At 38.1% G+C, this 16,189-nt stretch overlaps 1 protein-coding gene across 1 annotated transcript in view; it reads left to right on the top strand.

Moving 5' to 3' along the window:
• AMH (anti-Mullerian hormone) overlaps positions 1-1,363 on the top strand; it is a 57,924-nt gene extending 56,561 nt beyond the window's left edge. The window contains exon 7 of the mRNA XM_053700100.1: positions 469-1,363. Coding sequence (XP_053556075.1) covers positions 469-1,363 — 895 coding nt within the window. The remainder of the gene's footprint in view (positions 1-468) is intronic.
• Positions 1,364-16,189: the final 14,826 nt, after the last annotated feature.

The raw sequence follows: 16,189 nt of genomic DNA, 5'->3' as shown, positions 1-16,189 counted from the left end.
TTCGTGCATAAGCACAGTCATGATATCTGAAGCCCCGAAATCAAGTTCTGCTCACACGCAAACATTTTACTTTTAACTTGTAATATGCGTGCTAACCCGTGCATGTTAAAGGTTTTCTTCCGGTGGTGTTTCTGTGTGAGTAAAAGCGCTAGATATCATACCACTTGTCATATGGCCCAGAATGTTAAATGTTCATATTAAAAAATGTAAGACCAAAACTGAAAATGCTGATTAGATTATAGTAAAATTACAGTAATATTTCAGGTTTTTAATGATCTTCTCTCAAAAATTAAAAAACATATCAAACGTTATTAGAGTATAACCATATTACAACCATGACTACCACATTAGATACTATCAAGATCATTTGACCCTTTATAAAATAGGTCTTTATAAGGATTATGAATTCAAGATCTTTTTTTTCTATTTTTAAATACTAATACGTTTTTATTGTTGCTATTTTTATAGTTCCAAAGGAGGCCTAAGTGATATTAATGATCAGAAGAAGGATGAGTTCCTGGAAACCTTGTCCAAATTCTCCTCACTTCTGCTAAACTCTCCTGGTAAAGCAACATCTACAATTCATATTTCCCTTGACCCCACTAATGACAGTATTGGAGACCTGCATCCACATCTCTTCAATGTAACAGATTCTGAAGCCCTAGAATGGCTTGTGGAGGCTGAAGAACCACTAGTGTTTCTCTTCTTGCCGGGAAGCAAATCTTTGCTAGGGATTAGAGATCTACAGGGAAAACTTGTTGGGACTTTGTTGGAGAAGGTAACAAATAAACTTTATGAAGTATTGGAAGACCTTGAAGAAGTTTTGACTTCAGATGACCATATTCATACACTTAAGCGCCTTTTAAATTCTTGTCATGGCACCTTCAATATTAGTTATCTGCCCACAGAAAGTGAAACATCAATGTTGGGTGAAAACCAGCACAGAAACCTCCATTCATTAATGCTTCTAAAAGCCTTACAGACAGTTCGTACCTATTGGCAAGACAGAAAAAAGTTGTCCAGACAGAACCGTGGAGCAGGTATCAAGCCCCATTGCCGACTCCAAGAACTGACCATCAACCTCAAGCCATATGCAGAGTATAAAGATGTGCACTTCCCCGAGGAGATTAACATTAACAATTGCGTGGGGCCTTGTCGCTTCCCACAGACTACACAAAGTGATTACCAGGCCCATGTTATTCTACTGATACAACTTCAGGAGCGTAAACAAACAAGCCTTGCTCGACCCCCATGTTGTGTCCCTGTGAAGTACCAAGAGCAATGGCTTATGATAGTGGATGAAAACGGGCTCAGGCTTCAGCTTTACCCAAACATGGTCGCCAAAGAATGTGGGTGTAGATAAATGTATGGTGCTGTATATAAGAATTCTTTGTGCACTGTAAAATAAACTCTTTATGGATAATAAACATCGGCACTTACAACTACTGCACTGTTAAAGAAGCCAGCAATACAAAGTTGCCTCTGTTGTAGAGAAGATGGCTTAATTATTTATCAACAAAAGACATTTATGTTGTTTATTTGTGGAAAAAAATTATTCAGTTTTTTCAGATACAATTATTTTTGATATTTGTGACATTTTTGGTCTTAAAATATTAGGTTAAAACAAATTATTATTATTGATAAAACTTAGATATATAGAACTTTATTGTATGCTGATTAACAAACATGTTATAAACATTACAAATTTTGCATAAAATATTAACAATTTAAACTTTGACTTTTATTCACTAAACAATGGTACATTTTAAAATCTTAAAACCTTACTCTTAAAAAATCAAGGGCTTCACAGCCAACTAAGGACTACAATTATGTATCGCAACCAAATGCTACCAACGCTCATTGAATTATTACTGCTGGTAAGTCTGGAATGTTTATTCTTTTATTTATTACTAGTCCTAAAGCCTGTTTACACAGGCCATTTTTTGCAGTACAGCGGTCTCACCCCTTGCTTTCTCTCTCTCCCCTCTATTTTGTGCTCTCTCTCCCCCTCTCTTTTGCACTGTCTCTCCCCCTCTATTTTGCGCTCTCTCCCCCTCTCTTATGTGCTCTCTCTCTCCCCCCCTCTCTTTTGTGCTCTCTCTCCCCCTCTCTTTTGTGCTCTCTCTCTCCCCCTCTCTTTTGCTCTGTCTCTCTCCCCTTTTTTTTGCTCTCTCTCTCCATCCCTCTCTTTTGCTCTTTCTCTCCATCCATCTCTTTTGCTCTCTTTCTCCCCCCTCTATTTTGCTCTGTCTCTCTGCCCTCTCTTTTGCTCTCTCTCTCTCCATCCCTCCCTTTTGCTCTGTCTATCCCCCTCTCTATTGCTCTCTCTCCCCCTCTCTTTCTCTCTCTCTTCCCTCTATTTTGCTCTTTCCCCTCTCTTTTGCTCTCTCTCCCCCCTCTCTTTTGGTCTTTCCCCTCTCTTTTGCTCTCTCTCCATCCCTCTCTTTTGCTCTCTCTCTTCCCCTCTCTATTGCTCTCTCTCCCCCTCTCTTTTGCTCTCTCTCCCCCCTCTCTTCTTTTGCTCTCTCTTTCCCCTCTCTTTTGCTCTCTCTCTTTCCCCCTCTTATTTTCTCTCTCCCCCTCTCTTTTGCTCTCTCTCTCCCCCTCTCTTTTTCTCTCTCTTCCCTCTATTTTACTCTTTCCCCTCTATTTTGCTTTCTCTCCTCCCTCTCTTCTGCTCTTTACCCTCTCTTTTGCTCTCTCTCTCTACCCCTCTCTTTTGTGCTCTCTCCCCCCTCTATTTTGCTCTCTCTCCCCCTCTCTTTTGCGCTCTCTCCCCCCTCTCTTTTATGCTCTCTCTCCCCCTCTCTTTTGCGTTCTCTCTCTCTTTTGCGCTCTCTCTCTTCCCCCCTCTTTTGCACGCTCTCGCTACCCCTCTCTTTTGTGCTCTCTCCCCTTCTCTTTTGCACTCTCTCCCCCCTCTTTTGCGCTCTCTCTCTCCCCCTCTGTTTTGCGCTCTCTCCCCCCTCTCTTTTGCTCTGTCTCTCTCCCCTTTTTCTCCTCTCTCTCCCCCCTCTTTTGAACGCTCTCTCTCCCCCTCTCTTTTGTGCTCTCTCTCTCCCCCTCTCATTTGCTCTCTCCCCCCTCTCTTTTGCTCTTTCCCCTCTCTTTTGCTCTCTCTCCATCCCTCTGTTTTGCTCTCTCTCTTCCCCTCTCTATTGATCTCTCTCCCCCTCTCTTTTGCTCTCTCTCCCCCCTCTCTCTCCCCCCTCTCTTCTTTTGCTCTCTCTCCCCCCTCTCTTTTGCTCTCTCTCTTCCCTTCTCTCTCTTTCCCCCTCTTATTTTCTCTCTCCCCCTCTCTTTTGCGCTCTCTCTCCCCCTCTCTTTTTCTCTCTCTTCCCTCTATTTTGCTCTTCCCCCTCTCTTTTGTTCTTTCCCCTCTATTTTGCTCTCTCTCCGCCCTCTCTTCTGCTCTTCCTATCTCTTTTTGTCTCTCTCCCTCTCTTTCTATTTCTCTCCCCTCTCTCTTGCGTCGACTGCGTCCGGCCACGCCCCCGTCACGCCGACCATGCCCGGCCACGCTTACACTCCCACCCGACCACGCCCCGCCCGACCACGCCCATTTCTGCCCCACCGCATGTCAGGTAAGGCCAGGTGTGTTTGTCCTCTTGCTGTCTCTACTGCGCATGACAGCTTCGGACAAACACACTTGGCCTTTTATATTATAGGATTTGATAAAGGTAAAGTTGAAATTTTTAGAAAAAGACACAAGCATGGAAATGCCTGTGTTAAAGTAAGGTGTATCAATGGGAATTCTCAAATTCTTTCAACCCTCTATATGATCAGTGAACTATATCACACTGCATAGCATCACTTCATAAAGCAAAAAAACCCGCACATTTTTATTCAAATTTCTTTTGGTGGAGGAGAATGCAGAATAAAAAAATTCTTAAGGAAGAACTTCATACCAGGAATTTCCATGCTTTTGTATGTGAGAACTTAAACTACAGCATTAACAAGCATCTTTCAATTTAATCTCCAGATTTTACTTCTTGAATGAAGATATGGTTATACATTGTGATTCAATGTGGTTCAAACCAGAAGCCAAATCCGTAGAACCTATACTATGGGGCCGAATTATCAAGCTCCGAATGATCCATAACTGGTCCGCTGCCTCTGAGGCGGCAGTCTGCAATCCTCCAGATCCTATACGATCGGGCTGATTGAAACCACCTGCTAGTGGCAGGGGGCGGCACTGCACAAGCAGTTCTGGTGAACTGCTTGTGCAGTGTTAAATGCCAATAGCGTATGCTGTCGGCATTCAGCGATGTCTGTCAGACATGATACGCTACAGCGTATCATGTTGGACAGACATTGATAAATTGGCCCCTATAACTCTTACACTATCTTACATGTATGTTTTTGGAGGTTTAGAACAATTCTGCATGAAACAAGCAATTATTAAAGTGGTGTTATATGTATATATATATCAGCAAATATGCGCTGCTTACAAAAGGTATGGGTACAAAACAAATGTTTTAAAAGAGGAATTAACCCCTTGCAAACCCTCTTGAGTATGTTTACATGGTACTGAATCAGAATTCAAATGTAAATTAGCTTTAACAGATTTTAACAGTAACAATGTGCCATGTAGCAGGTTGCAAATGTATACAGGATACACTCCAGGGATTAGAAAAACCATAATGTAAAGAGGTAAGCTACAGATAGACCAAGGAAAATAAATAACAAACGTACATTGCATTCTACATTTTATGTCAAATTTGTTTTTGTATTAAGCGTACTCAATAGAACATTAATCCAGGACACTTAAACAGACAGACAAACAGACACTCTGGCCTCTAGTTATTAAGGTCTGGCGGACCTGATCCGACACTGCGGATCAGGTCCGCCAGACCTCGCTGAATACGGCGAGCAATACGCTCGCCGTATTCAGCATTGCACCAGCAGCTCACAAGAGCTGCTGGTGCAACGCCGCCCCCTGCATACTCGCGGCCAATAGGCCGCCAGCAGGGGGGTTTCAATCAACCCGATCGTACTCGATTGGGTTGATTTCCGGCGATGTCTGTCCACCTGCTCTGAGCAGGCGGACAGGTTATGGAGCAGCGGTCTTTGTGACCGCTGCTTCATAACTGCAGGCTCCTCAGAAACACGGGGCATCAAGCTCCAATCGGAGCTTGATAAATATACCCCTCTGTCTCTTAAGTTGTGTTTGATTTGTATTTTCTAAGCAAGCGGTGTCTACACTTTCTTGTATGAGGGGCCAGAAACTAATGGGCGGTTGGCCTAGGGATACATTACATTATATTCACCCTTAATATAAAAGTATTTCCCCAAAATAAGGTTTAATGATAACCACATCTGTAGTTAACAAGTACATAAAATAGTTACTACTAATTTAACAGTATATAATTGCAGAAATTTTGCTGCAAATACATATGCTTTGCTTTTTATGATTTTATAAGTACTATTATGGGCCACACACATTTTGTTTGGTGGGCTTGATATTATTATTTTTAATACAGTCAATCTATATTAAAATGCACTTTCCCATTGATTGAACCAAATAAAATGATCTCTTATTATGTATGCAAACTCTAAAAAGGAAAACGCAGTAGACTACTAGAAAATATTTTAATACTATATCCATTCCCGAATTCTAAAAATCTTCCTGTTTTGGCAAAATGTATTTCAGAAACTACTCAACTAATTAACTTGACATGTTTTCTAGTCACTACTAAAATTATGAATTTGTATTCAAATACAATATTAGAAGCAGTTTTAAAAAATCTGAGATTTTTGCTTAAAGGGATAGTAAACACTAACGGCCAGATTACGAGTTTTGCGTTATGAAGGGTGCGGTACTAACTTGCACGTTATTGTCACCGCTCACTTACCTACAGCGCTGGTATTACAGGTTTTTATAAACCCGGTGTAATTAGGCAAGAAGTGAGCATACAGGGAGTGCAGAATTATTAGGCAAATGAGTATTTTGACCACATCATCCTCTTTATGCATGTTGTCTTACTCCAAGCTGTATAGGCTTGAAAGCCTACTACCAATTAAGCATATTAGGTGATGTGCATCTCTGTAATGAGAAGGGGTGTGGTCTAATGACATCAACACCCTATATCAGGTGTGCATAATTATTAGGCAACTTCCTTTCCTTTGGCAAAATGGGTCAAAAGAAGGACTTGACAGGCTCAGAAAAGTCCAAAATAGTGCAATATCTTGCAGAGGGATGCAGCACTCTTAAAATTGCAAAGCTTCAGAAGCGTGATCATCGATCAATCAAGCGTTTCATTCAAAATAGTCAACAGGGTCGCAAGAAGCGTGTGGAAAAACCAAGGCGCAAAAAATAACTGCCCATGAACTGAGAAAAGTCAAGCGTGCAGCTGCCAAGATGCCACTTGCCACCAGTGTGGCCATATTTCAGAGCTGCAACATCACTGGAGTGCCCAAAAGCACAAGGTGTGCAATACTCAGAGACATGGCCAAGGTAAGAAAGGCTGAAAGACAACCACCACTGAACAAGACACACAAGCTGAAACGTCAAGACTGGGCCAAGAAATATCTCAAGACTGATTTTTCTAAGGTTTTATGGACTGATGAAATGAGAGTGAGTCTTGATGGGCCAGATGGATGGGCCCGTGGCTGGATTGGTAAAGGGCAGAGAGCTCCAGTCCAACTCAGATGCCAGCAAGGTGGAGGTGGAGTACTGGTTTGGGCTGGTATCATCAAAGATGAGCTTGTGGGGCCTTTTCGGGTTGAGGATGGAGTCAAGCTCAACTCCCAGTCCTACTGCCAGTTTCTGGAAGACACCTTCTTCAAGCAGTGGTACAGGAAGAAGTCTGCATCCTTCAAGAAAAACATGATTTTCATGCAGGACAATGCTCCATCATACGCGTCCAAGTACTCCACAGCGTGGCTGGCAAGAAAGGGCATAAAAGAAGAAAATCTAATGACATGGCCTCCTTGTTCACCTGATCTGAACCCCATTGAGAACCTGTGGTCCATCATCAAATGTGAGATTTACAAGGAGGGAAAACAGTACACCTCTCTGAACAGTGTCTGGGAGGCTGTGGTTGCTGCTGCACGCAATGTTGATGGTGAACAGATCAAAACACTGACAGAATCTATGGATGACAGGCTTTTGAGTGTCCTTGCAAAGAAAGGTGGCTATATTGGTCACTGATTTGTTTTTGTTTTGTTTTTGAATGTCAGAAATGTATATTTGTGAATGTTGAGATGTTATATTGGTTTCACTGGTAAAAATAAATAATTGAAATGGGTATATATTTGTTTTTTGTTAAGTTGCCTAATAATTATGCACAGTAATAGTCACCTGCACACACAGATATCCCCCTAAAATAGCTATAACTAAAAACAAACTAAAAACTACTTCAAAAACTATTCAGCTTTGATATTAATGAGTTTTTTGGGTTCATTGAGAACATGGTTGTTGTTCAATAATAAAATTAATCCTCAAAAATAAAACTTGCCTAATAATTCTGCACTCCCTGTAGAGCAAAATTGAGCTCCATACCGCACTCCAATACCACCGCTTAAGTCAGCGGTGAGCTGGTTGTACAATAGGATTGAGCAGTCATTCTATTGGCTGGTTGGAACAGCCAATAGAATGCAAGCTCAATCCTTTTAGCTAATTGGATCAGCCAATAGGATTGAAGATCAATCCTATTGGCTGATTGCAGCAGCCAATAGGATTTTTTCAACCTTAATTCTGATTGGCTGATAGAATTCTATCAGCCAATCAGAATCTAAGGGACACCATCTTGGATGATGTCCTTCAAAGGAACCTTAATTTGCCGTTAGTCGTCGGAAAGAAGAGGATGCTCCGCGCCGGATGTCTTGAAGATGGAGCCGCTCCGCGCAGGATGGATGAAGATAGAATATGCCGTCTGGATGAAGACTTCTGCCCACTTCTCCCGACTTTGATGAAGACTTCTCCTGGCTTCGTTGAGGACTTCTTGCCGCTTCAATGAGGACTTCTCCTGACTTCGTTGAGGATGGATGTCGGATATTCAAAGCTGTAAGTGGATCTTCAGGGGTTAGTGTTAGTTTTTTTAAGGGTTTATTGGGTGGGTTTTATTTTTAGGTTAGGGCTTTGGGCTGAAATAGAGCTAAATGCCCTTTTAAGGGCAATGCCCATCCAAATGCCCTTTTCAGGGCAATGGGGAGCTTAGGTTTTTTTAGTTAGGATTTTATTTGGGGGGTTGGTTGTGTGGGTGGTGGGTTTAACTGTTAGGGGGGTTGTTTGTATTTTTTTTAACAGGTTAAAGAGCTAATTGCTTTGGGGCAATGCCCCCCAAAAGGCCCTTTTAAGAGCTATTGGTAGTTTAGTTTAGGCTAGGTTTTTTTATTTTGGGGGGGCTTTTTTATTTTGATAGGGCTATTAGATTAGGTGTAATTAGTTTAAATATCTTGTAATTTGTTTTTTATTTTGTGTAATTTAGTGGGTTTTTTTTGTAATTTAGGTAATTGCATTTAATTTATTAAATTGTATTTAATTTAGGTAATTTATTTAATTGTAGTGTAGTGTTAGGTGTTAGTGTAACTTAGGTTAGGTTTTATTTTACAGGTAAATGTGTATTTATTTTAGCTAGGTAGTTAGTAAATAGTTAATAACTATTTAGTAACTATTCTACCTAGTTAAAATAAATACAAACTTACCTGTGAAATAAAAATAAATATAAATATTAGTTATATTTTAGCTAGCTTAGGTTTTATTTTACAGGTAAATATTTAGTTTTAAATAGGAATTATTTAGGTAATTATAGTAGGTTTTATTTAGATTTATTTTAATTATATTTAAGTTAGGGGGTGCTAGGGTTAGGGTTAGACTTAGGTTTAGGGGTTAAAAAATATAGTATAGTGGCAGCGACGTTGGGGGCAGCAGATTAGGGGTTAATAAATGTAGGTAGGTGGCGGTGATGTTAGAGACAGCAGATTAGAGGTTAATAATATTTAACTAATGTTTGCGAGGCGGGAGTGCGGCGGTTTAGGGGTTAATATGTTTATTATAGTTGCGGCGATGTCCGGAGTGGCAGATTAGGGGTTAATAATTTTATTTTAGTGTTTGCGATGTGGGAGGGCCTCGGTTTAGGGGTTAATAGGTAGTTTATGGGTGTTAGTGTACTTTTTAAAACTTTAGTTATGAGTTTTATGCTACAGCTTTGTAGTGTAAAACTCATAACTACTGACTTTAGAATGCGTTACAAATCTTGCGGGATAGGCTGTACCGCTCACTTTTTGGCCTAAAAGAAAAAAAGCTTGTAATACCGGCGCTATGGATGTCCCATTGAAAATAGACTATACGCAAATTGCGTTACTTGATTTGCGGTAAGGCAAAAAAGTGTGCGGGACAGCTGTACCTACAAGACTCGTAATAGCAGCGGTAGTAAAAAAGCAGCATTATGAGGCTTGACGTTGCTTTTTTACTCATTACGCAAGACTCGTAATCTAGCCATAAAAAAGTTATTGTTTAAAAATATAGATAATGCCTTTATGTACCATTCCCCAGTTTTGCATAGCCAACAGTGTTATAGAAATATACTTTTTACCTTTCTAATTACCTTGGGGTCAATTTATCAAGCTCCGTACGGAAGTCTAAAGACCGCTCCTACATAACCTGTCCACCTGCTCTGAGGCAGCGGACAGAAATCAACCTGATCGAATACGATCGGGTTGATTGACACCACCTGCTAGCGGCCGCAAATCGGCAGGGGAGGGCATTGCACCAGCAGTTCACAAGAACTGCTGGTGCAATGATAAATGCCGACAGTGTATGCTGTCGACATTTATCGATGTGCAGCAGACATGATACGCTACATCGTATGTTCGCTTGCACATTAATAAATTGACCCCCTTGTATCTAAGCTTTTGCTGACTGCCTCCTTAACTCATATCTTTTGACAGACTGGCATTTCAGGCAATTAGTGCTAACTCTTAAATAACTCAACGTGCATGAGCACAATGTTATTTATATGAAACACATTAACTAACCCTCTAGTTGTGAAAAACTGTCAACTACATTCAGATAAGAGGCAGCCTTCAAGGGCTTAGAAATTAGCATATGAACCTACCTAGGTTTAGCTTTCAACTAAGAATACCAAGAGAACAAAGCAAATTTGATGATAAAAGTAAATTAGAAAGTTGTTTAAAATGTCATGCCCTATCTGAAACATGAATTTTAATTTGAACTTTACTATCCTTGAGCTATGGTTGAAAATTGTATTCATGTCTTGGTTTCTCACATAAAAACCTTGGTCTACAATCTTCTGATTGATCTGCTCTGCCTGGACTACTCAGATTCAGCCCTTACCAAGTGTACCACACACTCTTATGGCAGGTTTTGGGTGAATAAAAGTAAAAATAGTAAATTTAAATAATGTATTATTACCTACTTACAAAACTATGGACATACTATATACGCATTCTTGATCAGGGTACTAATTGAATCCACTAAATATAAAGCACTGGATCATCAAAATCTGAAATAAATAATAAAAACATTTTTTAATAAATCTTCTAAAAAACAATTAATTTGTGAGTTTAATTCTGTCATATTAAACATAATAATGTAATCTTTTAACAAGCCAGCAGTCTACTTTTTTAATGGGATATATTTTAATTTGACTGGCAAAGTCTAAAAGATTGAGATAACCCTAAGGTTTTATAAAGCATTATATTGTTCAAATGTATTATATTTTATTATGAAAAGTAATGATTCTATATTAAATATGGAAGTCAAAATTAAACTTTCATGATTCAGACTAAAAATACAATTAAAAAAAAAATAATTAAAATCTGTGTTAACTGTACACTTGTCTCTTGGTTAAATACTGACCCATTCCTACAGTCATTCTAAAGTAAAACTCTATTGAGAACTAAACTAGTTCATATGACAGCTGTATAGCTAGAATTACTGTTTAACACAAAGGGGTATATTTATCAATCTGCGAGCGAACATGATACAAAGTAGCGTATTATGTCCGCTGCACATCGATAAATGCCGACAGCATACGCTGTTGGCATTTATCATTGCACCAGCCACCCCCTGCAGATTCGTGGCCAATTAGACCGCTGCTTCATAACTTCTGTTTCCGGCGAGCCTACAGTACGGAGCTTGATAAATATGACCCAAAAACTGTACACAAACTGAAAGTGAAAATTTCTTTGGATCCATCCAAACAAATATCCCTATGCTTAGTGCTCAGGATATGTGTATGCTAAGCCTACTACAGTATGCCCTCATGGAAAGGAGGAAACTTTGATTTTGTCTGCAATACCCCTTTAAATGTATTTAGTTTAAAAAAAATAAAAAGTATATAAATGGGGTTGGTGTTGGTGTGACAGTATAAATTGCTAAATATTAGAATCATATGTCTAACAAGCACTACAAATAAAAAAGAATTCTAAGCTACTGGCTCTGGCTGTTAAGATCATAACATTAAATACATATTATTTTTTCCTACAGTACATTCCAGCCCCAGAACCGTTTGAGACATTTGTGTATTTATCTTTATTCCAAATATTTATAAAAACTTGCTTTTGTTTGATATTTGTTATACATTTTTGTGGAATGTAATCTAATTTGTTAAAAATGTTACTTGTAAATATAATTCTCTATATCAATACAAACTTTTTTTCTCTGTGCAATTAAACATTTTCTTTTTGCTAAACAAATTCTATAGTATTTTCACATGGGGGGTAGACAAACTTTGTGTTTAAAATGTGCAGTTTGGAGAATAGAAATACTTGGAAATATGAAAGCTGATTTTACAAACAGTAAGTTATTCAACAAAATAAGTGAACATACTGCAGATTTCAGAGAACTGACAGAACAAAATGTCAAGCCGAGGAATGTGGATGTTACTTAAGTAAATAAATATTTTATAAAAACCTTAATCATTATTTATAGGATGTGGTTATATCGAACACTAAAAAACACAGAAAGGTACTATATGGAGAAAGAATATGTTATATGGAGAGGTTATATGCAGCCACATAAGGAGTTACAGACAGAGTTAAATGGAGTAACAGTTATAGGGATTTTTATAGGGTGATATAATGAGACCTTATTTGGAGCAAGTTAAAACAATGCTAATAGTTAAAGGGATATGAAACACTAATTAAATGTTAGACATAATTATTTATTCAAAGCAAATATTAGCCTGAGAATAATATGCAGACATTTTTTTTAATTATATAAGTTCTTTGAATATTAAAGAAATAAGAGTAAAGTTTTAGTCACCTATAATAGGCATCACCATGTTGTAACCTAGTTTTCCCTTTTAAAAAAAACAAAATCCTTTCTTTTCTTACCTTATCTCCCTGCTGAGGCCAGATAGGGACATATATAAATAAGATACTAAAGTAAGCAATAATGGCTGTGTAGAATATAGCAGTATTATGCATGTGGAATTTCGTGTCTACCATTCTAACTTTTTAAACTACAAAAATAACTTTTAAGATTGTATTTTGTAATTTTCTCCCCCAACATAGACATTTTATTCATTACAATCTTAGGGCTAGATTACAAGTGGAGTGCTAAATATTTTTTTGCACTTGCGTGTAAATTTTTAACGTGGGCAGGTTAGCGATCGTATTGTAAGTCAAAAGTAAATTCTGCATGAGCAAAACCCGATGCGTGCCAACAGCTGGACTTATATATCGCGACTGCGTTAAATTCTCTTCATAGACCTTAATGGAGGACGCTTGCGTGCTAAACCTACACCGCATAAAACCTACAGTGCTAAGGTAGTTATGAATATTTTACATTCCAATGCTCTTCACATAGAAGAAAATGTTCTTTTTTCTTTTTAAATATATATTTCTATATATAGCTGATTATTTTTGTGTAAAATATATATCTATACCTACACATATATATGAATATTTACGGGTATAGATATATACTGATATATATATAGAAATATCTTTTTAAAAATACTAAGAAATTTTTTTTAAAGAACAATGTTAAGTAAAGAACAATGTTGAATATTTACAGTTAAACACATTATTAAATATTAACATTGATGAAAAATTATTTTTCAAGTTGTAAGGCACTTGAGTGGAAAGTGCTACAAAGTATATATATATATATTTCTGGATGTGTTTGTAGGTAGTTGCGCCTAAAGAGGTGGAAGGAGGCGTAGTAGACAGGAGCACTGGGAATGGGTCTGATGAATGCTGCTGTTAGGGGTATCCCGCTTCCTCCAGAGTGAGATGAAATGTTTGTGGTTTGTAGAGATGGTGTTTCTAACAGCGCTTGCAAGAGTGGTTCCACATGTGCATATATGGGTACAAAGAGATAAATATATCCCCAACGAGTACAATTGTGTAATCAGCAGTAGCAGACAATATAAATAGCTCACCTGTAGAATTACAGGAACCAGTGATCAATCAATTTATCTCTTTGTACCCATATATGCACATGTGGCACCACTCTTGGAGGCGCTGTTAGAAACACCATCTCTACAAACCACACACACACAAATATATATAGTTGTGTGCAAAAGTTTAGGCACCCCTGACAATTTCCATGATTTTCCTTTATAAATAATTGGGTGTTTGGGTCAGCAACTGAAGGACACAATAATATTTCAGTAGTGAAATGAGGGTTATTGGATTAACAGAAAACGTGCAATATGCATCAAAACGAAATTAGACAGGTGCATAAATTTGGGCACCCCAACAGAAATATTGCATCAATATTTCAAGAACTGTGCCTGTGGTCTTCAATTTCCTCACTATGTTCCTCACAGTGGACACTGACAGCTTAAATCTCTGTGATAACTTTTTTGTAGCCTTCCCCTAAACCATAATGTTGAACAATCTTTGTTTTCAGGTCATTTGAAAGTTGTTTTGAGGCCCCCATGTTGCCACTCTTCAAGGAGAGTCAAAGAGAACAACTTGCAATTGGCCACATTAAATACATTTTCTCATGATTGGATGCACCTGTCTATGAAGTTCAAGGTTTAATGGGCTCACTAAACCAATTGTGTGTTCCAATTAATCAGTGCTAGGTAGCTACAGGTATTCAAATCAACAAAATGACAAGGGCGCCCACATTTATGCACCTGTCTAATTTCACTTTGATGCATATTGCACATTTTCTGTTAATCCAATAAACCTCATTTCACTACTGAAATATTACTGTGTCCTTCAGTTATTTGATAGATCAAAATGAAATTGCTGATCCAAACACCCAATTATTTATAAATGAAAATCATGGAAATTGTCAGGGGTGCCTAAACTTTTGCATACAACTGTATATGTATATATCCAAGATATAACACAAGCACTCACTGGACTTGATACAGGTGAAATAAAAAAGTGTTTTATTCCATATAAACAAGTGACGTTTCGGGGTGTTCACCCCTTCATTAGACTAACAATTGTACAGAGTGAATCAAACATTTTATACCCATTGTGCAAAAAACGCCCAACTGTTGCTATAGCAACCATAGAAAAAAACAAATACATTGTGAATGCTTATAGTTACTTATCCTGCGTTAATATTATACAGTGCAATAATAAACATATAGTTTAGTAATAGTGGGACCATTTGCAGAACATCAATCCTTTCAATTCTCTATTTAATATTATCACAAACCTTAGTTGTTATTCCTGCACTGAGAAAACATAATTTATGTAAGAACTTACCTGATAAATTCATTTCTTTCATATTGGCAAGAGTCCGTGAGCTACTGACATAGGGGATATACAATCCTACCAGGAGGTGCAAAGTTTCCCAAACCTCAAAATGCCTATAAATACACCTCTCACCACACCCACAATTCAGTTTAACGAATAGCCAAGCAGTGGGGTGATAAAGAAAGGAGTAGAAAGCATCAACAAAGGAAATTTGGAAATAATTGTGCTTTAAACAAAAAATCATAACCACCATAAAAAGGGTGGGCCTCATGGACTCTTGCCAATATGAAAGAAATGAATTTATCAGGTAAGTTCTTACATAAATTATGTTTTCTTTCATGTAATTGGCAAGAGTCCATGAGCTAGTGACATATGGGATATCAATACCCAAGATGTGGAGTCTTCCACTCAAGAGTCACTAGAGAGGGACTAAAAATAAAAACAGCCATATTCCGCTGAAAAAATTAATCCACAACCCAAAAAAATAAGTTTATTTCATTTTTGAAAGAAAAAAAACTTAAAACAAAAGCAGAAGAATCAAACTGAAACAGCTGCCTGAAGAACTTTTCTACCAAAAACTGCTTCCGAAGAAGCAAATACATCAAAACGGTAGAATTTAGTAAATGTATGCAAAGAAGACCAAGTCGCCGCATTGCAAATCTGATCAACTGAAGCTTCATTCTTGAAAGCCCACGAAGTGGAGACTGATCTAGTAGAATGAGCTGTAATTCTCTGAGGCGGGGCCTGACCCGACTCCAAATAAGCTTGATGAATCAAAAGTTTCAACCAAGAAGCCAAGGAAATAGCAGAAGCCTTCTGACCTTTCCTAGGACCAGAAAATAAAACAAATAGACTGGAAGTCTTCCTGAAATCTTTAGTAGCTTTCACATAATATTTCAAAGCTCTTACCACATCCAAAGAATGTAAGGATCTCTCCAAAGAATTCTTAGGATTAGGACATAAGGAAGGGACAACAATTTCTCTACTAATGTTGTTAGAATTCACAACCTTAGGTAAAAATTGAAAAGAAGTCCGCAAAACTGCCTTATCCTGATGAAAAATCAGAAAAGGAGACTCACAAGAAAGAGCAGATAGCTCAGAAACTTCTCTAGCAGAAGAGATGGCCAAAAGGAACAACACTTTCCAAGAAAGTAGTTTAATGTCCAAAGAATGCATAGGCTCAAATGGAGGAGCCTGTAAAGCCTTCAGAACCAAATTAAGACTCCAAGGAGGAGACATTTATTTAATGACAGGCTTAATACGAACTAAAGCCTGTACAAAACAGTGAATATCAGGAAGTATAGCAATCTTTCTGTGAAATAAAACAGAAAGAGCGGAGATTTGACCTTTCAAGGAACTTGCAGACAAACCCCTATCCAAACCATCCTGAAGGAACTGTAAAATTCTAGGAATTCTAAAAGAATGCCAGGAGAATTTATGAGAAGAACACCATGAAATGTAAGTCTTCCAAACTCTATAATAAATCTTTCTAGAGACAGATTTACGAGCTTGTAACATAGTATTAATCACTGAGTCAGAGAAACTTCTATGA

The sequence above is a fragment of the Bombina bombina genome, chromosome 2 (assembly GCF_027579735.1).
Source record: "Bombina bombina isolate aBomBom1 chromosome 2, aBomBom1.pri, whole genome shotgun sequence".
Taxonomy (NCBI): Eukaryota; Metazoa; Chordata; class Amphibia; order Anura; family Bombinatoridae; genus Bombina; species Bombina bombina.
The sequence above is the reverse complement of the archived record's forward strand: the minus strand, read 5'-3'. Positions and strand labels throughout refer to the sequence as shown.